The sequence below is a fragment of the Ambystoma mexicanum genome, chromosome 5q, assembly GCF_040938575.1.
Source record: "Ambystoma mexicanum isolate Mex_15411 chromosome 5q, UKY_AmexF1_1, whole genome shotgun sequence".
In the NCBI taxonomy this organism is placed as follows: Eukaryota; Metazoa; Chordata; class Amphibia; order Caudata; family Ambystomatidae; genus Ambystoma; species Ambystoma mexicanum.
Window position 1 is genome coordinate 945,731,199 of NC_090933.1, and position 25,929 is coordinate 945,757,127.

At 48.7% G+C, this 25,929-nt stretch overlaps 1 protein-coding gene across 1 annotated transcript in view; it reads left to right on the forward strand.

Moving 5' to 3' along the window:
* The window catches only part of ATP6V1C1 (ATPase H+ transporting V1 subunit C1), a 1,238,716-nt gene that overhangs the window by 662,430 nt on the left and 550,357 nt on the right, over nucleotides 1-25,929 (forward strand). Inside the window, exon 6 of the mRNA XM_069621464.1 lies at nucleotides 5,861-5,952. Coding sequence (XP_069477565.1) covers nucleotides 5,861-5,952 — 92 coding nt within the window. The remainder of the gene's footprint in view (nucleotides 1-5,860; nucleotides 5,953-25,929) is intronic.

Genomic DNA, 25,929 nt, shown 5'->3' on the forward strand with positions numbered 1-25,929 from the left:
AGGGCGAGAGGGGGGAAATTATATATTCGATTCATCACTTTTAGAGAATGTCTCCATTTACCTTTCCATATTCACTCCCTGTCTGGCTGTCATTTGCTGTTTATCGTGGAGAAAACTCATTTAAGTTCTGCCCATCTTGTAACTGTACGTTTCCGTCGAAAGATGCACAGAACATCACAGACCTTACATGTGAAATCGTACCACGCTAATCCAGAGAAAATGTTTTTTTTTTCTTTCTACTTAAGGACACCCTAGTTAGAGGGTCATGTACCAGTCAGGGAGAGGTTCGAGACCACTATGGACAAGGTGGCATCACTGTAAATTTCTTAGGCAAAACGCCCTATTAAAGAAAAATACTGAGAGGGAACCACCAGCTAAATCCCCCATGGTGGATGTGTCCTACCCATATGACGAATCTGTTATTACACTAGATGGTGAGCAGAGAGATGACATTTTCATTGAAGATGATCCTGGGACAGATGTAGATGACCCTGACAATAATTCATTCAGTCCCCAGGCGTTCCCGATGAGCCAGTGGCTAGCTCACCAACTGATGATCACCTGCTCTAAAATGACTTGCTAAAGAGAGCTGCTGATCAATTCAAAATAGAGACACGAGTCAAAGGAGGGTATTGACTTTGTTGACAAATATTTAAAGGAGAGTAAGCCTGTTGCCAATTATAACACTATTATAGTCTGTAAAAAAAGCATCTTCTACGATCCCTGTGCACTCCCGATCTTACCAAGCCTGTTAACTTCCGCATAGAGAAACACTTTAAACCAGTTCCAACAGATCCCCTCTACATTAGAGGTGACCTTAAACCTGACTCTCTAGTAGTCACGACTACACTTAAGAGGGTAGGCACTCCCTTAGCCACATCAGAGCCCCCTCCCGATAAAGAGAGCACAAAGATTTACGCTGTAGGTAAATATTTGGCCACTTCAGCTGCTTTCCAAATGAGAATTTCAAATACTACACTTATGGCAAGCTAGAACAGAGCCCAATGGGACCAAGTGTAGAGGGGGTACCTGAGCTCTTAAGGTCATAAACTCTGAAAACTTTATCAGAGGGCAAACAAACAGACTACCAATGCGATCAAAAAGAATTCCCTTGATGCGGCAGACACAGCTGGAAGGATAGTAGCAGAGGGTGCGCTCCATAAGCATCATTCCTGGCTTGGAAATTTAGGCAGTCGACGATGCATTAGAGAAAGCAAAGAAGGAGCACAAAACCCTTAGGTCCCTTGGACAGATTTCCAACAAGCCATGTATGCAATAGGGACATTTAACAGGGCATCGGTCTGCTTTTTCCCCAAGTGCTACCCTTCGGGATTGTAGTTTGCATGCCGATAATTGTTTGGGTCAGGCGTGTCCGTGCCGGTGCGTCAGGGCTAAGCAAGTCTGCAGGAGCATATTGTATTTAATGTCGGTGAGATCCCGTTTTTAGGCTGATTATATAAATTGTTTTGTTAAAAGTTCTAAATTCGATTTTTAGCTTCCTTTTTAGTTGTGTGCTGTCCGTAAACTGCATTTGTGACACATTTTGTAACCACTAATCGGGTTTGAAGTGGGAAATCGTTTGTAGCCAACACGCATACTACAAACTACAAGTCCCTTCGGGATTGTAGTTTGCGTGCCGATAATTGTTCAGGTCAGGTGTGTCGGAACCGGCGCGTCAGGGCTAAGCAAGTCTGCGCAGGCGCTGAGGCGCATCATTGCAGACCGGGAAGAGCTTGGATGGGTAGTCGCCGGTAAGTCTATTTTATTTAGGCAACATCTGATCCAGGCCAGTCGATGGCAAACCAACACACCCCTGCTCAGAAAGGGGAGGGGAGGGGGTTAAACTCACTGGGCAAACCATTTTAGACGCGCATCCCATAGAAGGTGCCTAATAAACACAATACCCCCCTTAGGGACACCTGCATGGGCAAACACAGGACCCACATCAGGGCAACACTATTGAACACCAGATCTTTAGACAGCCACACCTTAGAGGTACATGACTATGTCAAGGATCACAATATAGATGTCATGTTCCTGAAATAAATATGGCTCAGTGAGGCAAGCGGCCCGAATATCAAAGCCACGCCTGATGGTTACAGATTCTTTGGAAAAAACAGGGAATCTGGCAATGGAGGTGGAGTTTGAATCCTTGTGAAAAATGATCTTAAATTCTTCAGAGCACCTATTTCATGCAGCAGCTGTGAGATCATTCTAATTAAGAATACTCCCACGCCAAACAATTGCCTGAATCTGGTCTTGGTATAGTGCCCACCACGAGAAATGGCAGGCATTCAGGAGGTACTTTTAAATAAACCTAATAGTGCCACATTGATACTAGGTGATTTTAACAGATGGCTTTTGGATCTCTTAGATACTGAGGCCACTGAATTGGAACAGCTTTTAAAAAATCATGACTGTATCATACATAGCAATGGTCCAACTCACAACCTGGGCAATACACTAGACTAGGTCATTACTAAAAACCCCAGTCTAAGCCCTCTAATTGTAGCCCCCTGTATCTGGTCTGATCACACTTTTGTGTATTTTAACTTCACTCTCCCCGTTCTTGAGATTAATAGGAAAAATGCCTGTAAAAAGGTGATTAGCAGGAATTACAATAATATTGGTAGCTACCAGTTGAAAAGCTGTTTGGATAAGATTATGAATAACGCCTTAGAACATGATAGCCCAGGGAAAAACTCTTTGGGAAAGGTCTAATGGTCAAAAATGGTTCACGCCAGCTGTGACCAGGCGGAAGCAAGAAAAGCGAAGAGCAGAACGAAATTGGGCAAAAGAGCAGATGGTGGAAAATACAGTCACATGGAAATCCCTCGAAAAGCTCTAACTCAAAGAAATCATCTTAGCTAAGAAAGGTTACTACGACAAAGAAATAGCCAATGCTAAAAAATATTGTAAAAAACTATTTGAGATCTAGCGATCTCGAGAAGCTGAAGGCACCACTGGACATTTTCTCTCCACAGACAAAGGACTGTGAAGCTGTTCAGCAGGTTTTCTCTAAAGAAATTAAAGTAGCACAGTACAATATCAGAAAAAAACCTAAATAAACTACAGAAACAGCAATCCATTAGGTTAAACTTATGTTCTCCTTCGAATCTGTCTCTCTTGCCACGATGATGGTAACGTTGAAGAATATGAGACCAACTTGCTATGGTGAAATGCTTCCATCGAAAACTGTCCTGGACAATAGTGAACTATTTGCTCCATTTCGGATGCATTTTGTAAATGCTTCTTTTAACAAGAATGAAGTACCAGACATTCTTTAAAAGAATGTTTCAGTAAAACCGTTGATCAAAAGGTCTGGTCTAGACTATAAAGTATATGCTAACTAGAGGTCTATAACTAATGTACTGTTCCTCCTTATGGGCGTAGATAAGATTGATACTTTGCAGCAGCAGCAAAATTTAGAAAAAAACAATATTCTACATTTGATGCAGTCTGGGTTTAGAGCATTTCAGGAAAGCTCTCTCCTTGACCTTCAAACCGAAATGTTAAAGATTGTGGATAGAAGTAATTTGAGGTTGATGATCTTATTTGATCTATCAGCAGCCTTCGATCCCGTGGACCACAAAACTTCGGGAAAGGCTGAGCAATGTGTCCAACTGCTCAAAGGATGCCATTTGTTGGCTTGGATCTTTTCTCAGTAATCGAAGATCTAGGATCGTTTGGGGAAAGGTGCTTTCCGGGTTGGAAATGCTTGTGTGGAGTCCCGCAGGGGCTTGTATCTCTCCAGCCCTGTTCAATATATTCTGCTGTCCACTATGTGATCTTTTAGACGCTCTTGGCGTCCATTTTATCAGTTATGCAGACGACACTCCGCTCCTTATGGAGCTGAGTGACAACTGTGAAAAAGACATGGAAAGAATTTCCTGCTCTGAAATCTCTTGACTCGCTCCCAGTGGCTGCAAGGATCAAGTTCAAGACCCTCTGCATCATCCACAAGGCTTTCTGGGGCCGGGCCCGCAGAACATCCAAATCTCTTGCAAAAGCTCAGCTACCTCCAACTCTATAAGGGTCAGTCGCTTCTCCAGGCAGAGAGTGGGGGATAAATCTCTCTACTCTGCAGGTGCCTCCCACTGGAATGGTCTCCCTGCCCCTCTCAAACTTGAGCCGTATCACCTGAAGTTCCGAAAGCAGCTCAGACCTTCCTTTTCTCCTCTGCTTTCTCTCTCTCCCTCCCTTGCTGACCTACCTGTCTGCTAAGCCGACTGGTTGCCTGGCTACCCTCAGAGCCTCAGTGGGTGCCAGACTCCTCCATGATCGGTCTCCACTGCACTGCCTCCAGGCCAATCGTGCTCTTAGGGGCTGTAACTGTAACCTCTACAGTCCCCTGCCTCCTTACACTTACCCAGAGCAACGCTGCCCTGATTGCACTTCCCACTTCCCTCTTCCTTGCACTTCCCTCTCTCCCTTCCCCCCTGCACTTATCGATGTCGCACTTGCACAATCTTAATTACACAAGGCCTATTAAGATCTGTCACCCCCCCCCCCGCACCCTGTCTTCCCTACCTTGTCTTGTCGTGCCTTGAAATACTTCTGTATAGGCACGTTATAAATTACATATATCAACTCCTACTTGAGGCAGATGTCCAGTCGTTTCTCGAAAAAAGGGGTGATAAAACTAGTCGTAAACAAGAGTATTTATTATTTGGGAAAAACCCATATTGATCGAAAATAAATGCTCGTATTGAGCATTTGACAGAATTCGGCCACTACAAATACATTAAAGCTGAAAATACTGATCATGAGGAGCGGCAGTATTTCCCGCTCCCCATGTTCGGTATTATGGCTTTCAGGGGTTGCAGGGGTGTCCCCTGCTTGCTTAATATTGGAAGCAATGGACCCCAACGAAAAAGGGACGGAACACTGATGCCGCAGGGGTATATGAGAAGCGGCAGTAGCCAGAGAAAAGGTAAGCAGCGAGGGCGTTGGGGGTTTATTATATGGCCAAATTTGGTTTGATTTACTGAAGTACAAACCAAAATGTAGCGAAATAGACTGCGGTCAATTCTGCTGCGATTGTTTCTACTTCGATAAAACAAACCAAATCCTAATCTGTGAACTTCCTTATTCTAAAGAAAGAAAGACCAGACAAAACACCTTGTGTTTGACCTAAAACATGGATGTCCATGTCGTCTGTGTTCCCGGTTTTGATTTGAGGGACTCCACTAGGAATGTTTTGTTTATCGTTTGATGGTCGAGACTACTCCCATCGTAGTTCTAGGGCAAAATAGGAGTTTCTCCGACCCCCAACATTTTCAATAACGGTTTTCCATTGTCAGTATACAACTTGTGAAACCATGCCTTCCCTACAACTGGCATTTCTTATTGCTTTTGTTCGTCATTCCTGCAGTAAATGTATTACCAAATATACAAATGTGTGTTGAATCAGGTGGTTGGGAATGTTCAAGGTCTTTTTAGCATGGTCTTCAGTCCTTTGGTACCTACATATAGAAAACAATTTCCTAGGTTGTTTCTACAACTAGAAATGTGTAGTTTTTGTTTAAAAAAGCCTCATTGACTGGAGCTGCAGACATTTGTGTACAATCACTTTGGTAAAGTTGAGCATGTATTTGTGATTAAGAGGCTATGTTTCTTTACAGATCTTATACAGCGAGTTATTGGCTGATGTTACAGTGACATGATGGGTTTAATTCTGGAGATTACTTGGAATACATGATCTGCGAAAAATGTTTAACTTTGTAGGTGGTCGTATACAGCTAATTTTGCATCAGATAATGATATTCAGCTAAAATGATGGCTTTCACAGTGGTTTCTAGCAGGAGTTGAAAACATACCAAGTTTCCTCTGATTTGTTTTTCTGTCATTTTTGTTTTAGGGAGTTACTCAAATTGATAATGATTTAAAGTCCCGAGCATCAGCCTACAATAACCTGAAAGGAAACCTTCAGAATCTGGAAAGAAAAAATGCGTAAGTCCCTTTTTCCTCTGCATTTGGGTCAGCCTGCAAATGTGCACATATGCCGGTGTCGTTGTCTTCCTAGCCAAGATAGCAACTTAAAGGAATTCAGCCCTCAGTGGCTAGTTTAATTAAAAATAATAGTTTGCTTTCAGGGAGTCCTACAAAATAAAATATAAATATCTTAAAGGAAACTGTGATAAACCTGCAGGTGTCTCCCTAGCTAGTCCCGAGGGATCTGTCATCCAGGTGGCCAGGACCCGGCCATCGCTATTGGATCCAGTGGACCAGTGAGTGAGGATCACCTGGATCGGGGGGGTCCTTTGGGAGTGGGACACAGATGGGTAAGACGTGGTACCCCCTTCTTTCAACAACTTTTCCCCCATCCTACCGATTAGTATATTCCAAAACACTGCCCGCCCCCTCCCGACACGAACACTTTCGCACAGCACGATAGACAACAAGACTATCACCAGAGCCGTTTACCTGACCTGTCCCAATACAAGGTACAGGCAAAGTCAGGCAATTGACCAGAATCACACACACTTGACGGCTCTTTACCTTCCCCACAGGGATAAAAGGTGGAGCACAGGACAAGCAAGGCAGAGTGCATGAAGTGAGTGCTAACTCAGCACGACAGTTCAAGAGGAGGAGAAAGACGGTGCAGACCGAGAGGGTGGCAAGTAGACAAGCGACCTTGCCCTTTCCGACAAAGGCCTGTTCAACCTCCACAGAAGAAATAATAAGACTGCGAACAATAGCCAACGTCTGTTGCAACAGATGTCAACGGAACACGAGACCCTCCTACGCTGATTACCAAGCCGGGGAGAGACGCTTGTCTCTGTAGTAGCAACCTTTTCGAGGGGATTGGGTCCTCCGACGTATTCCATATCTATGACAGTAATCACTACAGCTGTGCTGCTTCGGAAAATCTTTCTGCATCCTGCGTCGATGACGTTGATACGCTGTCCTCGAGGGCCTCTGTCGAGCCGACGTCACCGGATGTTATGAGTAGGACGCACAACGCCTGTAGCCTGAGTTCCGTTTTTTCCGCAAACGTGTTCGCTTCGGAGATCTCGGCGTGCCTCGACTCTTCTGAGTTCTGTTCTTTTGGTTCCTCGAACCTGTTTGTTTGTGAATATCTATGATGTCCTCGTCTTCTACTACCCCGCGGCCAGGTTTTAAGAAGTGTTGGGAATGCGGGTCCAAGATGTCGTTGACGGATTTGCACGTCGCTTGCCTCTGGTGCCTCGGTGGGGACCACGACACGGATGACTGTCTGGACTGCCAGTCGCTTACTTCGAAGGTCTCGCGGGAGCGTAAGAAGAAGCTTTCTGTAGGTAAGGTGGCTAAGCCCCGGAAGTCGAAGTCCACCAGCCTTTCAACTGACGATTCGAGAGGCGACTCTTCGCATAGTCATCGTTGGTCCGGGGGGGGTCTCGGTCCCGCCATTCCAGGCGCCTTCGAGGTCACGGTCGGACAAGGTTGGTCGCTCTAGACATGCCTGTTCCAGGTCCCGGTCCTCGACGCCCTCGAGACTGTCGGAGCCTGTGAAGTCTTTGAAGAAGACATCGACGCATGCGGCGCCCAGGCTGTCGAAGGACACGCTTGGGGCTCTGCCCTCGAGGACTGTGTCAAAGCTGTCGGCGCCACGCTCGACGCCGATACCATTGACGCCCTCGACGCCTTTCGAGGCTGTTTTGTTGGAGGTACCCTGTGGCACGGTGGAACCCCTTAGAAAGGCTCTGGCCAAGGCTAAAAATGTCTGTCCCTTTTTCTGTGCCCTCATTCCAGCCTCTGGATTATATTTCTGAGGTGGATGAAGGGTCTGAGGAAGGTATGGTTCCTGAGGAGGTACCTGATGAGATTTTGTCTGGCCATAGCCAAATTGAAGACCTGCGGCAGTCATTGCATGATGCCAGTGGTCTGGACACCTCTCCGGAGGTGGAGTTCTGTAGGCCTGAGCCTGGCACCCATGCCAAGTCCTCGTACCGGCGTCTTATGTCGATGGTAACGGAATACTTGGGGTGGTCTGCGCCACCAGTGGATTTTCTGCAGGATGACCTGACGGATATCCTCGACCAAGGTCCTCCAACTGACCTGGTACTGCCATTCCATATGGCCTTGCAAAGAAGGGTGGCGGGGCTTGGACTGCCCCGGAGAGTCTCCCGGCAGTGAGCAAGTCTTTGCCGCGAAAATACCATCCAGCCAGTAGCGACCCCTGCTACTTGACCACCCACCACACTCTGGTAAGTTTCGTGGTGCAGGTGGCTACAGCCCCAGCAAAGCAGGCGTCGTACCCTACCATCCCTCCTGATAGGGATGACAAGCATTTTGATGGCTGGGCAAAGAAAGTGTTTTCTTCAGGAGGTATGGCTTTGCAGGCAGCCAACTCCATGTGTGCCTTGTCACGTTTCACGCACACTCTGTGGAACTGTATTTCGTTAGCGGCTGATCATATTCCCGAAGGGGAGGAACAGGATGGTTTTCTTGCCATGGTGCAGGATGGCAAGGATGCATGTGTGAGTCCATTCAGTCGAGTCAGGACATGGCAGATTGTGTCAGCCGGTCCATGGCGGCGAGCACCATAATACGCATGTTTGCGTGGTTGCAGAAGTCGGGGTTTGCTCCTGATGTGCAAGCCCGGCTCCTCAACATGCCTTTTGATGGTGAACAACTTTTTGGCAGCAAGGCTGACAAGAGCCTTGAGAGGTTGCATACCTCCAAAGCTGCAGCAAAGTCATTGAGCGCTGCAGTTTGCCAACCTCCGCCTTTTCGTCCTAGGCGACAGCAATGGAGGGGAGGTTCCTTTAGATATTACTCCTCCTTTAGTAGATCGAGAGGAGCTGCAAGCCAAAGGGGCCACCGTAGGAGTGCCAGAGGTGGAAAACAGGATACTCGAGGTGCCAAGGCCGCTCGGGCAGTTGCCTCTTTACCCTCAGGCAATGCCGCAGCCGCTTCAGCTCAGTCATGAGGCCATGTCCCATGGTTCACCGGGTGGGGGGAAGGCTGGCGCAGCATCTTGTAGAATGGCGTTCCATTACTTCAGATGTGTGGCTTCTGGAGATCATTGCCCACGGCTACTGTCTTCCTTTCCGGCAGAGGCCTCACGACAATCCACCAGGGAATCTCTCTTCGAAGAGTCCAGATCCGCTCCTTGCGCAGGATATTCAGTCCCTGCTGGAGAAAGGCGGCATAGAACTGGTGCCTGTAGTGGAGAGGAACAAGGGATGGTATTCCCCTTATTTTTTGATTTCGAAGAAAGACGGGGGATTGAGACCCATCATGGACTTGCGCGGTTTGAACAAGCTCCTCAGGGAAGGACAAGTTCAAGATGGTTACTCTTTCTCAAGTACTCCAGGCCCTTCAATTCCAGGACTGGTTGGTGTCTCTCGACCTCAAGGGCTCTTACTTTCATGTGCCGATCCATCTCAAGCACAAGAAGTACCTGAGGTTCCCGGTTGGCGACTCGCACTTTCAGTTTCGGGTCCTGCCGTTCGGATTGACCGCCTTCCCTAGGGTTTTCACCAAGCTCATCGTGGTGGTGGCAGCGTATCTCAGGAAAGGGGGGGTTCCTGTCTACCCCTACCTGGGTGATTGGTTGATCAGGGCGCGCTCTCCAGAGCAAGTCCTGGAACATCTGTCTGTCACCTGCCACTCCCTTCACAAGCTGGGCTTCTCCCTCAACTTAAAGAAGTCCAACTTTACGCCAACTCAGCGGCTCCTGTACATTGGAGCAGTGCTCGACAAATCCCTGGTGTAGTGTTTTCCTCCCCAGGTGAGGGCTCTGCACATTCAGCAGATGGTACACAAGTTCCAACGTGCCCAGAGTCTCCCGGCGTTCGAGTTCTTGAGGTTGCTCGGCCTCATGGCATCCTGCATTCTTCTGGTGCCAGAGGCCCGGTTGCGGATGAGATCGCTGCAATGGGCTCTCAAGATGCAGTGGGCTCTCAAGATGCAGTGGTCACAGTCCTCTGGCAGGATGTCGGACCCCGTTCAGGTGCCGCCCTTGGTTGCTCAGGACCGTCTCTGGTGTGCCGACGAAGGCACTCTGATGAGGGGGGGGCTCCATTTTGGCTACCCTGACCGGAGGTGACGATCGTGACGGACGCATCCCTCACGGGTTGGGGAGCTCATGCCAACGAGTTGACAGTCAGCGGTCGTTGGTCTCCGTCAGAGTCCAGACTCCATATCAATCTGTTGGAGCTGAGGGCCGTCAGGCTTGCCCTGAAGGCTTTTCTGCCGACTGTGCGAGGAAAGAATGTTCTGATTCTGACGGGCAACACAATGGCCATGTACTACCTCAACAAAAAGGGGGCGGGGGCAGGGTCACTTCCTCTGTGCAGGGAGGCGATGCAGCTATGGTTCTGGGCCATCCAGCAGGAAATATTGATCTCAGCAGTTCATCTGGCCGGAGATGAAAATGAGACGACGGACGCTCTGAGCAGGCAGAGCGCGATCTCTGACGAGTGGGAGTTGGCTCAAGAGATTCTCCTGGAGATCTTTGCCCATTGGGGGACCCCTCAAGTGGATCTCTTCGCCTCCAGTGTCAACTGGAAGTGCGAAAGGTTCTGCTTGCGGGAATTTCCTCAGAGGAGCCTTAGGAGACGCGTTTGTGGTGGAGTGGTCCTTCCCACTGCTGTACGCGTTTCCTCCAGTCCCCGTCATCCCGCAAGTGTTGCGGAGGTTACGGAGATTCGGTTACCGGATGATCCTCATTGCTCCGGCATGGGCCCAGAGTACGTGGTACCCGTACCTTCTCGACTTGTCCATCTGCCCTCCACGTCGTCTTCCCTACCGAGACGATCGCCTGTCATGGGAGGGCGGGGGTGAGGTTCTCCATCCAGAGGTCAGATCCCTCAACCTTCACGCTTGGCTTCTGAAAGGTTGAGGTATAAGGATTGGGACCTCCCTGAAGACGTGATGAAGGTGTTGCTTTCGGCCAGACGGCCGGCAACAAAGTCCCTGTATCGTTGCCGTTGGAGAAAGTTCTGCGACTGGTGCAGGGTTAAGAATGTGGATCCCTTTTCATGTGACATTCCTGTGGTTCTGTCTTTTTTGCTTTCTTTAGCCCACAAGCCTTGCAAGTGGGTACCATTAAAAGTTACCTGGCGGCGCTGTCCATATTTAAGCGCTCGTCTGAGGAGTGTTCTTATTTTAAAATTCCTTTAATTTCTCAGTTTCTGGAAGGGCACACTGATGTGTTCCCTCCGTCACATTTCCAGGTGGCTGGTTGGGATTTGAACCTTGTTCTCAAGTTTCTAATGGGTGCTCCATTTGAGCCTTTACATTCTTGTCCTTTAAGACTGTTAACCCTGAAAACGGTATTTTTAGTTGCGGTCACTTCTGCTCGCAGAGTGAGTGAGTTACAGGCACTTTCAGTTAAGCCACCCTTCACTGTGTTTCATAAGTACAGGGTTGTATTTCGAGTTCGTCCTTCCTTTCTTCCGAAAGTGGTGTCGGAATTTCATTTAAGCTAGAAGGTCATTATTCCGGCATTTTATCCTCCTCCGCATCCTGCTAAGGATGAGGAGAGGCTCCATAGGTTAGATCCTTGGTGAGCTTTAAGTTTGTACATTTCACACATGTCCCGGGTCAGGGTGGATGATCAGCTCTTTATAGGTTACGCTGGAAGGCATTTGGGACAAGCTGTTAGTAAGCAGACTTTGTCTAGATGGATTATCTTGGCAATTTCTGAATGTTACCGCTTGGCGGGTAAGGACCCTCCGGAAGGTTTACGGGCCCATTCTACTAGGGGTCTGGCTGCCTCTTCTGCCCTGCAGAGGGGTGTTCTAATTCGTAACATCTGTGAAGCAGCCACTTGGGCTTCGGTCCATACTTTTGTACAACACTACTCCCTAGATTCTATCCATGGGCAGGATCTGGCCTTTGGCAAGGCGGTCCTTTGGTACTGCTTTGGGAGTCTGTCACAGATATGGAATACGTCGGAGGACCCAATCCCCTTGAAGAACAAGTTACTCTCTTACCTGGTAACGTTCTTTCGATGGGATGGTCCGACGACGTATTCCATATCGCTCCGTCCCTGCATACCCAGCTACAGAATTTCTTATGCGATTGCAGCTTACGTTTCCGCAAGGCTTTCTGTGGTCATACTGGCAGGAGATTGGTGGCACACGTTCTGGGGGAAAAAACTACAAATGAGGCTATGGGCGTCCTACTTATAACATCCGGTGACGTCGGCTCGACGGAGGCCCTCGAGGACAGCTTATCGACATCGACACAGGACGCAGACGCCGAAAGATTTTCCGAAGCAGCACAGCTGTGGTGATTACTGTCATAGATATGGAATACGTCGTCGGACCATCCCATCGAAAGAACGTTACCAGGTAAGAGAGTAACTTGTACTACTCTAAGGAGAAAGAAAGCCATGCGGTTCATCACAGCCGGTGAGTCGAGGGGAGTGTTGATAAGAAACCGAACTGTGTTAAATTATAAGCAGCCAACGGCTAATTTGAACTTCGAAAGGCTTAAAGATACTATTGATGGAAAACGCTGGGCGATTACCCGATGGTAGAGACTACCGTAGCCGGAAGGCCTTGGGAAAAGGCGAGAAGAGATCAAAGTGGTCATACAGGGTCTTGTAAAATCCTCTGTACCGTCGAAAGTCTATGACCCACATATGATTGAGAAGCAAAGGGAAGTGCATCCCGCTTGGTGAAACTAACGCATGAACAGTGTGTTGCAAACGTTGGCAAGAGTGAACCCGGAAGAGGGATGCTAATGAGAAAGGGCAAAGTCTAAAGTCCCACGAACAGTGTGCTGACCAGAGTGAACCCGACCGAGGGATGTCCATAGTGAATTGTTTGAAAAGACATTAAGATTCGAGAGTGCAAGAAATGTTGGAAGACCAGGGGAAGTGAATTACCCCCTTGTCATTGGGTTCGAACCTGGATGAGGGAGATCCGGAGGTGAAAAGTCATCACCCAAAGTCCATTTGGTTAGGAACTCTTTGTTTATTGGTGGTTAAATACATTAGGCCCTTGAAGGCAAGAGACTTTTTTTAATTGAAAAGAGACTTAACCATTGAAAACCTGATAGCTGGTACGGGACTGTCTGCTTGTGCTGGGAAAGCTTGAGCCTGTGCTCTGTGCTCCGGAGATGCACTTTGGCCTGTGCTCAAAACGTGGGGAAGGGAGACCGCTGGCAATCACATCCTGACTTATTATTTTGTGAACTCCTTTTCTTTATTGAAAACCCTATCCCACATTCTTTCTGTCATTACTTGTAATGATTTGGCAATAGGTTTTTTAGTATAGGCCTTTTTATTTTGATAAGATGCCACAAGGACTGCCTTATTTTTCATTTGATGGTCAACCTTGCTCCCACTTTAGATTTAGGTTAGGCGTTTTTCCACCCTGCATTTACAGTTCAATAAACACCCTTGAACTGTGATCACCTGTATCTGTGTTTACTGTTGCCACCATGAGTTCCTTACAGAACAAATGTGTAATTGAATTAGTAAACAAAAATATCTAGATTGGCCTTTGAGCAAGGCGCAAATAATAAAATCAGAAAGATATAGTCTAAACTAGATATATGTAGCTGATTAGGTCAGAATTTAGTACATTGCACAACCTAGCAATGGAAATAAAAGAATATGTAAAGTAAACACTGCCATGTTTTGCAAAAGGATAACTACCCCAAGGGCATATTGGGCCCCAGACCTATAATAACTTTCAGGTGCCTTCACGCATTGTGAGGTAAAGAAGGTTGGTAAGAACCCCGTCTGCTGCGGCGCTGCACCTTAAATGTTATGACCGGTTTTGGTAATCTGTCAAGCGCGACCGCTCATCTTCTATCCGGAGGCCTCGCTGGCCTGATAGTTGCTACTCAGCATATATACAATACGGTACTTTGTATCAAGAGCTCCACAAGCACCTTCCAACTGCCTTGACTTAGACATTTGGTCGAAACACGTGTTGGCACTTTCTATGCTCCAGGATCATGGCAAACTGTTGCCAATAAAGCAACACTTCAAACAAAACTGGAGTAGCAAGACTTATCATTTAATCGCACTTGATGTATTACCGAAACTGGTCATAACATTTAATGTTCACCCTACTTTACCTCACTATACGGGACTTTAGAGCATTGTCCCGCAAGAACCCAGCAACCCGCAGCAGGACATTATCTGCATGAATAAAGAGATTAGTGCAGGGATCCATTTTCCTTAATACTCCCACCCATACCTCAAGCCTTCACACATTGATAGATAAACTAACACGCAGTTACTTTTTAAGATTTGGGAAGCGTTTCTAGATGGCTGACAAAACGGTCTTGGTATTTGAAAAATGCACAGCTACCCACAAGAAACGGCGCAAAAAGAAGTATATTCATCAATTTTACTTTAAGAATGAGTAATCCATCTATGTCCCGAAATTGCCATGTAATCAAATATACAAAAGAACTTGTATTCCAAATACAAGAATATATGTGGCAATTTGGGAATTAAATGATTAAATATTTTAGATCCCTTGGCATTTCGTTTTTGCATCCCACCATGACAGTAATGTAAAATCGCTAATTCATAGAACTCAAAGCTAAAAATACACAGAAGAGAAGAAGGTTGATTATTGTAATTAAGACCAGAAGATGCCAGACTTATGATTGATTATTTATTATGTGCTTATACACAAGTGTTTCAAAGTGCAACCGCATGCATGGGAGGGGAAGACAGAGGGAAGACGAGACAGGCGATTTTACTAGGCATGGTACATTCAGATCATGTGGGTGAACCAAGCAGGAAGTGCAAGGGGTGGAGGGGGGGGAGGACAAATGGGTTAAGTGCAGAGAAATACCACTCTCTTGGGTCGTAACCAAGTGTAGTAGGGCTGCGGCAAGTGCAAGGCCCGAGGGCAAGTGCAGGAGACTGCTGAGGGAGGCTTAGGACCTGTGAGGCTCTGAAGGTACCCAAGGCAGCCAGTCGGCAAAGACTGAGCAGAAGTAAAGGAGAGGGAGAGAGAGAGAGCGAGAGAGCAGAAGGAGGTGGTTAGCAGGGGTGAGGGAGAGAGGAGGAGGAGGAGGCGAAGAGGAAAGTCTTGAAGTTTCCAGAAATTAAGGAGATCCGGCTCAAGACGGAGAGAGGCAGGGAGGCTGTTCCAGAGGGAGGCACCTGCAGTGGATAAAGAACTCCCCCAAAGTCTTTGCTGTAGAAGCAGCTCACCGACAGAGAGTTGGAGGAAGACGAGCAGAGGGCTCGCAAAAGAGGGTATTTAGGAAGAGAGCGTTGCAGATAAAGTGGCCCCAGGCCCCAAAAAGCCTTGTGGACATTGCAAAGGGTATTGAACTTAATCCTTGCAGCCATGGGGAACCAGTGAAGGATGGCTGTGCCGGAGACAATGTCCCTGGGCTTGTGGCCAAGGATAAGTCTTGCGGTTCTGTTCTGGATGAGTTGAAGAGGACGGAGGGTAGAAGAGGGCAGGCTGAGAAAGAGGATGTTGCAGTAGTCCAGCCTACAGAGGACCAGGGCTCTGGAGACAGGGAGACTCTGGGGGAAAGTGAGAAAAGGTAGAATACCTCTGAGAAGGTGCAGTTGGTAGTGGGATTTTTTAGAGATGTCCGCGATGTGGGACGAGAAGGAGAGAGTGGAGTCAAAGATGACCCCCAGATTTTTTAACTCATTTTGTAGGTGGAGGCGAAGGGCAAGGTAGGCCGGCCAGAGAGAAAGAGGGAAGGCGGGTGCAGGTGTCCCAATGAGGACAATCTGTCTTACTGGCATTGAGACAGAGGTTGTTGCAGCTCACCACGACTGAATTGCGGACACACAGTCTGGTATGAGTGAGGAGGAGGAGGAGGAGGAGAAGAAGGGAGAGGGTAGCCTGAAGGAGAGCTGCGTGTCATCTGGGTAACACTGGAAGTTGGAAATGAAGGTGGCTATAAAACAGGCCAGGGGAGCCATGTAGCTATTGAAAAACCAGGGGGCTAGGTTAGATCCTTGGGGGACACCGCACATAGGGAGAGAAAGGACCCCAATTCCACTATAGGATGGACGGTCAGGGAGAAGGAGGTTAGCCACGCCAGGGCCTCATCAGTGATGCTCTTGGTATCCCAGAGATGTGTGATATGGGTATTGTGGTTCACTGTATTGCAGGAGGAGGAGAGATCGGGTAGAATGAGGACAGAGGGAGAGTTAGAATCAAGGTTTGAGAGCAGATCTTCAGGTGTTCGGGAGAGCAGTTTCTGTGCCTCTGGAACCTCTAAAGCCAGACTGGTGGCCGTGGAAGCAACCAACAGATTGAGTATGGGAGGGTAAGCTGAGAGATAGCCAGCTTCTCCAGAAGTTTGCCCAGGAAAGGATTGAGTATGGGAGGGTAAGCTGAGAGATAGCCAGCTTCTCCAGAAGTTTGCCCAGGAAAGGATCGATGGAGATCGGGCGATAGTTTGCCGGAATTGAAGGGTCCGCTGAAGGTTGTTTGAGGAGAGGATGCACAAGGGAGTGCTTAAGAGCAGTTGGGAAAACTCTAGTGACGAAGGAGAGGTTGCAGAGGTCGGCTAAGGCTGGGGCGAGAGAATCATTGTTGTCCTTGATGGTTTTGTAAGGACAGGGGTCCACCTGTTTGGAGGAGGCTTTCATAGACCAGACTTGTCTAATGACCTCCTCCGGTGTGACAGGTGAGAGAGAGAAGAGAGAAGGTGGTGTGGGGGTGGCCAAGGGCAGTGCAAGAGATGTTCGTGTATGAGGTGGAGCGGAAGAGAGAGAGAGGATAGGATATCGCTGTTCTTATTTTTTTATTTCATCAAAGCAACAACCAACGGAACTTTCAACACCCTCACCCCCCACTACCCCTCCCCCACCGGTGATTAGCCCCTGCAACCTTTGTAGATTATGCTTGAAAGTGGTCCAAAATCTTGATCCTATGTGGGCCCCATTGCAGCATGTAGTCCGATTGTAAATAGTCCAGAACCACCCCCATCCTTTTATGATGGCCCCAGGGAGACCTTGTAACTCATATGACCATCTTTTTCACTACCAGCGACCATACCTTCTGCAACCAAGTAACGATCCCCATGGGGGTCACATTGCTTTCAGTTTTGGGCTATCACTGCCCAAGCCAAAATAACCAACCCCATGAAGCATCTCCATTGCATCTTCAAGTACCTCTCTGCTGTAAGATCCCTCAGTCCACACAGCCAAACCTGTACTCCCAACTGATCAACATAAGGAAACATCTTCTGCATCTGAGATTTCACCTCTTCCCAAAAGACCTGTATCCTCTCGCAATCCCACCAAATATGCCTCCATGTTCCTTCCCGCCCACAACCCCTCCAATAGAGTTTGGACACCTTTGCGTACATCATATGGAGTCGCTCTGGGGTGTAATGCCACTGTAAAACAATCTTGGCCCACATCTCTCTAGCTTGAATGGAGCGTGTCAGCTTAGGGATATTCCCCCATAAATCCTTCCACCGCTGTTTGGGGATGGGTCCCCCCAGCAATCGTTCCCATTTTTTCATATAGTTCCATTTGATGTCCTCCGTTTGAAGGTTTATAAATCTATAGAATGTGGACACAAAGTTCTTCGCACCAGAGTTGGTCACTGTATACTGTTCAAAGGGAGTGAGATCCCTCCCCGCAGCCCGCTTTATAGTTGGCGTCCCTAACCAGTGCCGTAATTGGTTGTATTTATATCTGTCTGACACTTGTAGATTGAGGAGCCTGGTACAAATCTCAAATGACTTGACCTCCCCGTCCTGATACATTTCCCCCACCTTAGTCCAGCCCTCTTGCACCCACTTCCCAAAAGCCCCCTCTTCCATCCCTGGGGGGAAATCAGGATTCCCAAACATCGGGGTGAACGGTCCTGGGACGCTCGTCATCACTCCCTTCCCCCATTGTTCATCCCAAGCTTCAAGAGTGGACCCCATCACTTTACTTATGCGCAAATTAGGGTGCCTGATGTGTACTCCTTTCCATAGGAGGTCCCTTAACTGGGAGCGCGCAACTGCTCTATCCTGATCCGCCCATATCTTTCGCCCTTCGCCCCCCATCCATTCCTTGATGACCCATAATTGTGCTGCTTGGTAGTATCTAAGAAAATGCGGGAACGCAAGGCCCCCATGCTGAAGCCGTCAGAACCTCCCTTGCAACCATAGGCGGCTTCCTCCTCCAGACGAAGGAATGTACTAATTTCGCGAGGGCTCGGAAGAAGGACCTAGTGACTGAGACCGGTAGAGCCTGAAAGAAATATAACAATTTTGGCAGGACAGACATCTTAATCGTGACCATACGTCCCCACCAGGAGATCGTCAAGGGGCTCCAGCGCTCAATATCTTTTTTTGACCTTGTCGAGAAGACCCAAATAATTTGCCCCATACAGAGTCTCTATTGCCCCAGTAAGGGTGACACCCAAATATTTGATACCAGTTTTCGCTACTTTCAGATTAAGGGACGACGCCACCTGCGCTATCTCCCGACCATCCCCTGCAACACCAGCACCTCTGATTTATTCCTATTAATCTCCAACCCAGACACGGCCCCAAACTTCTCGAACTCCCGACAAAGCTCCGGGAGGGAGCGCGTCGGACCGGTGAGGAGCACCAACATGTCGTCCGCATATGCCATCACCTTATGCTGGATGCCCGTCATATCCATCCCAATAATCTTATGCTGCTCTCTAATCTGGATTAATAACGGCTTGAGAAATACAGCATACAGTAATGGCGAGAGCGGACATCCCTGCTTAGTGCCCCTCATTAACACTACTCTGTCCGTGACCTCCCCATTCAATGCAACTCTTATGGAGGGGGTGTTGTAATTGGCTTTGACCATTTTCATAAATTGCCCACCAAAGCCCATGCCCTCCATAGTCCTAAAAAGCATTGACCATTCTACCCGGTCAAATTCCTTTTCGGCATCCAGTGCTATGAGGACAGCTGGAACTTGCTTAATCCCAATCTTTTCTATCAGATGTATGACTCGGCGGATATCGTCATGTGCTTTCCGGCCTTGGATAAAGCCGGATTGATCCTTATTGATCAAATTAGGAAGCACTGGGGTCAGCCTTGCCGCTAGGACCTTCGCATACATCTTGGAGTCCAAGTTGATTAAAGCAATAGGCCTATAAGAGCCCGGGAGCAATGGAACTTTTCCTACCTTGTGAAAGACCAAGACTTTATCCTCATTCATCATTTGTCACAGTACCCTCCTGTCTGAATGAGTTGAATAGTTTTACCAGAAGGGGGGTCAGAATGTCCGAATCTTTTTTATAAAATGCCGCTGTGAACCCGTCTGGGCTGGGAGCAGTATCAACTCGAAGTTCTTTTATCACCTGTCTGACTTCCCCTTCGCTTATTTCACCTTCCAAGGCTTCTCTATCTTCCCATGACAACCGGGGCAGATTTATCTCCCTTAGATAAGCACGTTGAGCATCCCCATTCGGGTTATCCGACGAATATAATAGTCTCTAAAGACTTCTCCCATGGCCTTCGTGGTGGTTACCATCTCCCCCTGCGATGTGTTTAACCCCATAATCGAGCGCTCCTGCTGCTTCGCTTTTAACTGCCTAGCTAAATATCTATCGGCTTTATTAGCCTTCATATAATAGTGGTGACGAAGATAAAGGAGATTTCTCTCTGCTTTTTTTGTACACAGCGCATCTAGCTACCCCTCTACATGTCGCAAAGCTCTTTTCAATCGTAGTGAGGGAGAGCGAGCAAGGACCCCTCTTAATTCAGCAATTTTTAACTCCAGCTCCTTCTCCCACGCATAACGCTGTCTATCTTTGGACACTTTCAAGGCAATCACCTGCCCCTTATCATAGCCTTAAAGGCCTCCCACGCTGTGCCTAGACTTATATCCCCACTGTCATTGAGGGCCCAATACTCCTCTATCTTTTTCCTAATCAAGTTTCCCACCATCGGGTCTTGAAGGAAACCACGCGGTAGCCTCCAATGCCAGAGACCCGACCTCTTTTCCTGAGTATGCAATTCTATCCACACCGGCGCATGGTCCAACAAGGAGATGGGTCCCACTTCCACTTCCTGCATGCGCCCCAGCAGCCCCACAGCTACCCAAAAGTAGTCGATCCGCGACCATGTATTATATACATACGCGTGGCAGGTAAACCCACTTTGCTGACCCTTCAGAGCCCTCCAGACATCACACAGCGCCAATTGCTTCACAACTTCGCGTAACCGGGTCGACGGCACTCCCTGACCATGCCGGGAACCCGAACTCTGATCCACAGCGGGATCCCATACCATGTTTAGATGTCCCCCCATAATGATCTCCCCCTCCGCAAAAGCCTCCAGCTTCTCTAGGGTTTCTCTCAAAAACACATCTTGCCTCATGTTCAGGGCATACACCGAGGCCAAAGTAAGTGTCAACCCCTGCATTACAAGTTTGACAAACACACATCGCCCCATTTTGTCGCTCAAAGTATTGCGAATATGGAGTTGCAGCCCATCATGGAAAGCCACCGGAACCCCTGCTTTCTTGTCAGCCGAATTAGATTGTAGTATCCTCCTGAATCCCTGGAGGTGTACCCTAGCTTTGTCTCGTAATCTAACGTGTGTTTCCTGCATGAGTAAGATATCTTCCCTCCTCTTCACCGGGGTGTTAAGACCCCGTACATTATAAGTCAGTATTCTCAACTTCCCCAAATATGTTGGTCACTTTCAACAAGAACATCTCTGTTTAAGCGTCGCAACCTCACCCATCCACCCCCACTTACCCCAACTCCCCCCATTACCCCAACTCTAATCCGAGGAGGGCCCAGGTATCTAAGATTGCTAGGACGTTCCGTCCATCGCACCTGCCCCTCAGAGAACTCAGGTGTAACACCCGGGGACTCCTAAACCCTGCATACCGTTACCAATTCTCTCGTAGAATTCCGGCACAAAGACTCTCACTGGGACGCTGTCCAATTGACCAATGCTGCGTTAAGTCCAATCTGATTCCCCCGGGGGGAGCGTAATGCCGATCTCCAAAACCGGCCACCCCAGCGCTGCCATGGAATGACCATTCTCTTCCTCCTCTTATCCCTTAGTGCTTTTTTTCTGTGTTGGATTTCCTTCCATCCCGAAAGTCGTTTGCTGTGAAGTTCCCTTTGTGGCTGTTGCTTGTCGCCACCCTCGTCCTCCTGTATGCCCATTAACTGTAGACCCTCCTAACACGAAGTCACCCTCCTTGGCTTGCCTTCCCAAGTGAAGAGCAGACCAAACGTGAAGGTCCATTTGTATCTAATCTTCCTGTTCACCAACTCCGTGGTCACTGGGGCCATCGCCCTTCTCTTCTGAAGAGTCCCTTGCGAGAGGTCCTGGAATAGGTAAACTTCCACCCCATTCATTTTTATGTGATCCATTCCCTGGCCTTCCTCAGGATTTCCTCTTTTTGTGGATACGGTGGCATCGCCACCAACACATCTCTGGGGCGTTCCCCCGGTTCGCCTGTTCTCCTGGGATCCACTCGATGGGCCCTATCGATCTTAATTGCCTCTGCTTCTTCCTCGTCCAGAATGTCCCGAAACACCTCCTGCACCGCTTTCCTCAAGTCTTTCTCCTCCACCGACTCAACCATATTCTTTATGCGAATGTTCGCCCTCCGGGACCGATTCTCTAAGTCTTCACACTGTAACTCAAGGTTATGCGTCAGGCGAACCAGTTCTTTGTGACGCTACATTGCTGGAGCTCATCTTCCGCATTCTGAACGATCCTTTCCAAGGTGTCTGTTCTCTCCAAGTTTTGCAACATCTTGCTGGAGCTCCTGAACTGCCTGCTTCATGTCCTCCTTCATGCTAGCGAACTGTTCCTGCACCGTGGACATGAACGAGTCCTGCAGATCTTTAAACCAGACCTGCATGTCCGTCCTCGACACTTGCTGCCCCTGCAAGATTGGTTGGCCTTGTACCTCAGGGCCCTCCACTTGTGTCTTCCCGCGCTGGGTGCTCGGCAGTGTGCACCGACCACATCTGGACCAAACTCGGGTCGTGCTTTGAAGAGGCGGAGAGCGACCCTAAGGGGCCTCCCTTTCCTTTGCTTTTAGACATCCAGCTCCGGGGTGTCAGTCTCCTTTCTTGACTTGTTCCTCCCTTCACCGCAGGGGAAAGCCTCACTCCCTCACCTCCGCAGAGCCCACACTCCACCACTCCTCCGGGCCAACCAGCGTAGCCTCTTTCCGCTCTGGCGTCTCCTGCCCAGAGCAAATAGTCCCTAGATCTCTTCGTTTGGCACCTCTGACAGCACTCAGATCCGCCTATAAGAGGCCCGTCGGGACCCCGCGTCAGTCCACCTTTTCAGCCTTGATGCCTTCCGGAGCCCCTTGCAAGTGCAGCCGTTGTCTCTCCGCCCCTGCGGGATATTCACACAAAGAGGCGCAAACACAGAGTGTAAGAGTCCCCAGACAATAGCTTAGACTGCAGGATCTTTTACTACTGGGGCGGCGGTCTCCCCACTGCCACGCGACCCACTTTTGGCACTCTGCCTGAATTTAATGAAAGGACGTGGTCAGTGTCCGGAGCAAATCTCTCAACTGGGCCTCCAAAACTCAAGTGCCTCCTGTAGCCCTCTCTCCACTCTCACCTCAGGTCTTGGTCTTCACTCCAGGGGCAGGGGTCACTCCTCCCCCTACGGCTAGCGGCCGATGGCTCAGCGCCGAGCTCCGGAGCCCCGGACCAGCGCAGCCCAGTCCAAGTGCCCCAACGACCCCACTGAGGTCCTAGTGAGTGGCGTCCGTCCCCACTGCAAGTCTCCAAGCCGGGGGCGGCCCGGGCCCGGCCCACGCTATACCCCAGCAGCCAGGTCCAGCGCCACACCACCCGGGGCCAGCCGCAGGTGAAGCCCGCTCGTCACTTCTCCGTTACCGAAGCTTCCGCCATGCCGGGCCTAAATCCAGCTACAACCCCCTTTCCCAAGGGGGGACCAGCCTCCACCGCCTGTCCCGCCATCAGGCTTCCTCCAGCGGCGCTTCACAGTGCTGAGCCTGGCAGGTCAGCGGTCCCGGCCGCGCCGTCCTAAATCTCTCACCCCGTCGCGGGTCCCACACGCTCCGATCGCAGCACAGGGTTTCACGCCGTGCTACTCTTCGGCACCCCCGGGGACCGTGTGTGCCTGCAACTCGGGGCAACGTCAGCAAAGCTTAAGTGTGGTGCTTATTATCAGCGGCCCAGCAGGAGAGGCCTCTACGTGTGTCTCCCCTCACCGGCCTCCATCTTGGGAGTTGGATATCCTGTGATTATGAGGTGAAGTGTGCAGCCAGGGTCGAGCAAAGGGCCTGGGTGGGTACAGTGGTGGAGGAGGCAGCGATGGGATTAGCTAGTTCCTTGCAGACTTTCGGCTGTGTTATTGGGTGCCGCAGAGATGCAGGCTTGAAGAAAGACTCTTTTCTTGGAGCGGATGCAGAGTCTGTATTTTCTTTGCAGGAGGCGGCAGGCCAGTTTGTCGGAGGATGCGCCCGAGGAATCCCATTTCTGTTCAGCTGCCCTGCACATGCGTTTAAGGGCAGCCAGTTCAGAGTCATACCAAGAGTTGCACTTTTTGGTAGGCTTCAGTCGTACCCTCATGACAGGGGAAAGAATATAAAAAGTGTTGGAAACTGAGAAGTTAAAGTTGGAGAGGGCTGTGTCATGGTGGGAGTCAGCCGCAGGAGTAGAAGGAGCAGAGTTGGTAGAGGCAGAGGCAGCTACTGACCCTCTTTTCATGGGGCAGATGACCTTGTAAACAGGAGGCAGTGCCAGGCTCACTGATGCCAGAGGAGAAGAGAGCTTCAAGTGAGAAGAGAGGAGAGAGTGGTTAGTCCAGGAGAGAATGGTATTAAGAGGGATAGATAAAGGAATGTCAGTTCAGTTGAGATGAGAGCATCCAAGGTATTGCCAGCGTTGGGCCAGAGGGTCAGATGGAAAGAGAGAGAATGGCAAAGATTGCAGAAAGGACCTGAGGAATCAGGTGTGTCGAGATGGATGTTGAGCTCATCCAGTAGAAGGAGTTGAGAAGAGGAGGAAAGGAGAGAGGAGGCCAGGTCAACCTATTCCGATAGGAAGAGGGAAGGCTGTCCCTGTGGCCGATAGGTGACCAGCAGGAGTGAAGAGCTAGGAGAGGGGGAGAGCCTGCAGACCAGGCACTCAAAGGATGAGTAGGCCTGAGTGGGAATGACAGACACAGGGATCCACTCAGGAAATGTCAATGCTACTCTCCCACCTGGTCTGTTTGGTCTACGTAGAGAGAGTATCTTGTAACCTTCTGGGAGAAGTGTTTCAAAACTCATGACAGAGCTGTCCTTGAAGCAGGTTTCAGTGAGGGCAAGATCATCAAGATCCAGAAGTTCAAGGAGGTTGCAGATGTCAGAGGAGTGTTTGAAGCTGAGCGAGTGTTCAGCGTGGCAATGTGGAGCAGATTTTACTGAATACCATCTAGTCACATAGTAGCAATGTAACAGGGGTGCTGCACCTGTTTGCAAACTGAAGGCCAGTATTGCATGTCAATTAGAAGAAATTGGAAACAATCTTTTTTTCTCTTTCTATTAGCATAACTCTGTTTTCTAACCTTCTCTAAGAATGCATTGAAATCGGGGACATCCATGTTAAGAACCTTAGGCTAGAAGCCTAACTGGTTAAATGTTTGATCACACTCCCCAACCTTCCTCGTTTACAGATTAATAATGTGGGGGGTTAGGGGTGTTAATATTATTTTTACATTTTGGCATTCAGGAATATTCTAATATGTATTACTGGTATTTAACTAGTCGGATTACTCCTACGATTGTGCTCCTTCTCCTTGGGACAATTTGGAATTACTTATCCTTCGCCATCCGGTGTAACTAATGTACAATTGTGAATGAATTTGGGCGTTTTAATTTAATTGTATTCTATACATGGTGCAACAATGTGGGTTTCTTATTACACACTATGATGTGGATAATCCAATGGAATTATTTGAATTTGGCATACAAACATTGATATATATTAGAACTAGCAGGTGTACCTGTGCTTCGCTAAGTAATTCCTACTTTAGTCCTAGTTGGAAGTTTATTTAATTAACTAAACCAATGCTTCTTTGTATACAATATTGCTAGTCCTTCCTGTAGGAGCTAGGGTGAACAAACTGGACTCTGCAGCATATCTATCAGCCTTGGGTAGAACAACCACCAAGCCCTCCATTAAGGCACCTAGAAAACTGCCCAGTGACTTGGCCACCAAGTAGACCTCCAAAAGGCCGGGGGCAAAAAGGTCCTTATAAGCTCTGTAGACTTCCACCGTGATACCATAAATACCAAGAGTCTTACCCAAACCCAAAGTGTTTAACATCCTGCAAATCTTGTTACGCTCACCTGGTCTCCACTGGGGCGTTGCACGAAGCTGAGCGATGAACGTCTGCACGTGTCTTTCTCTGTCTCACTACTTCTTTCATGAGTGGGCGTTTGCCTTAGGTGTTTTAATGGTGGACTCTCCGTCCTGCGTCTGAATGCAGGGGTATGTTAATGTTCATAGGCTTTTCTTTGGCTCTAGTTGCGTCACTGATCCTGCGGCCTGTAGAGGAGGTAAGTCTGTGTACCAATCAATTCTTGGTATCAGTTTGTTTAAATGTTCTTTGTTGCCAAAGTTCTCACTATTGTGCTTATTCCTTTGCAGGTGTGGTTTTGGAGGTGCCAGATGAAGGATTGGACTCCTTACTAGGACGCCGTGCAGTATTCCTGCAGGTGAGTGTTAGCACGAGAGCACGGCATCGAAATGTATTTAGAAATGGTTCTTTTTTCCTTGTGCGACTAACCTTATGTTTTCTTTTCTACTCTGCAGGTGCGGTGTGACTCCGGAGTGGCGATGGTGTGAACCGCTTCGATGGGTTGCTGGAAGACTGCAGCCTCTGGGTGAGTATTAGCTCTTCCTTGTTTCGAGGGGATTGGGTCCTCCGACGTATTCCATATCTATGACATGTAATCACCACAGCTGTGCTGCTTCGGAAACTTTTTCGGCGTCTGCGTCGATGACGTCGATGCGCCGTCGTCGAGGACCTCCTCCGACGTCCGACGTCATCCGA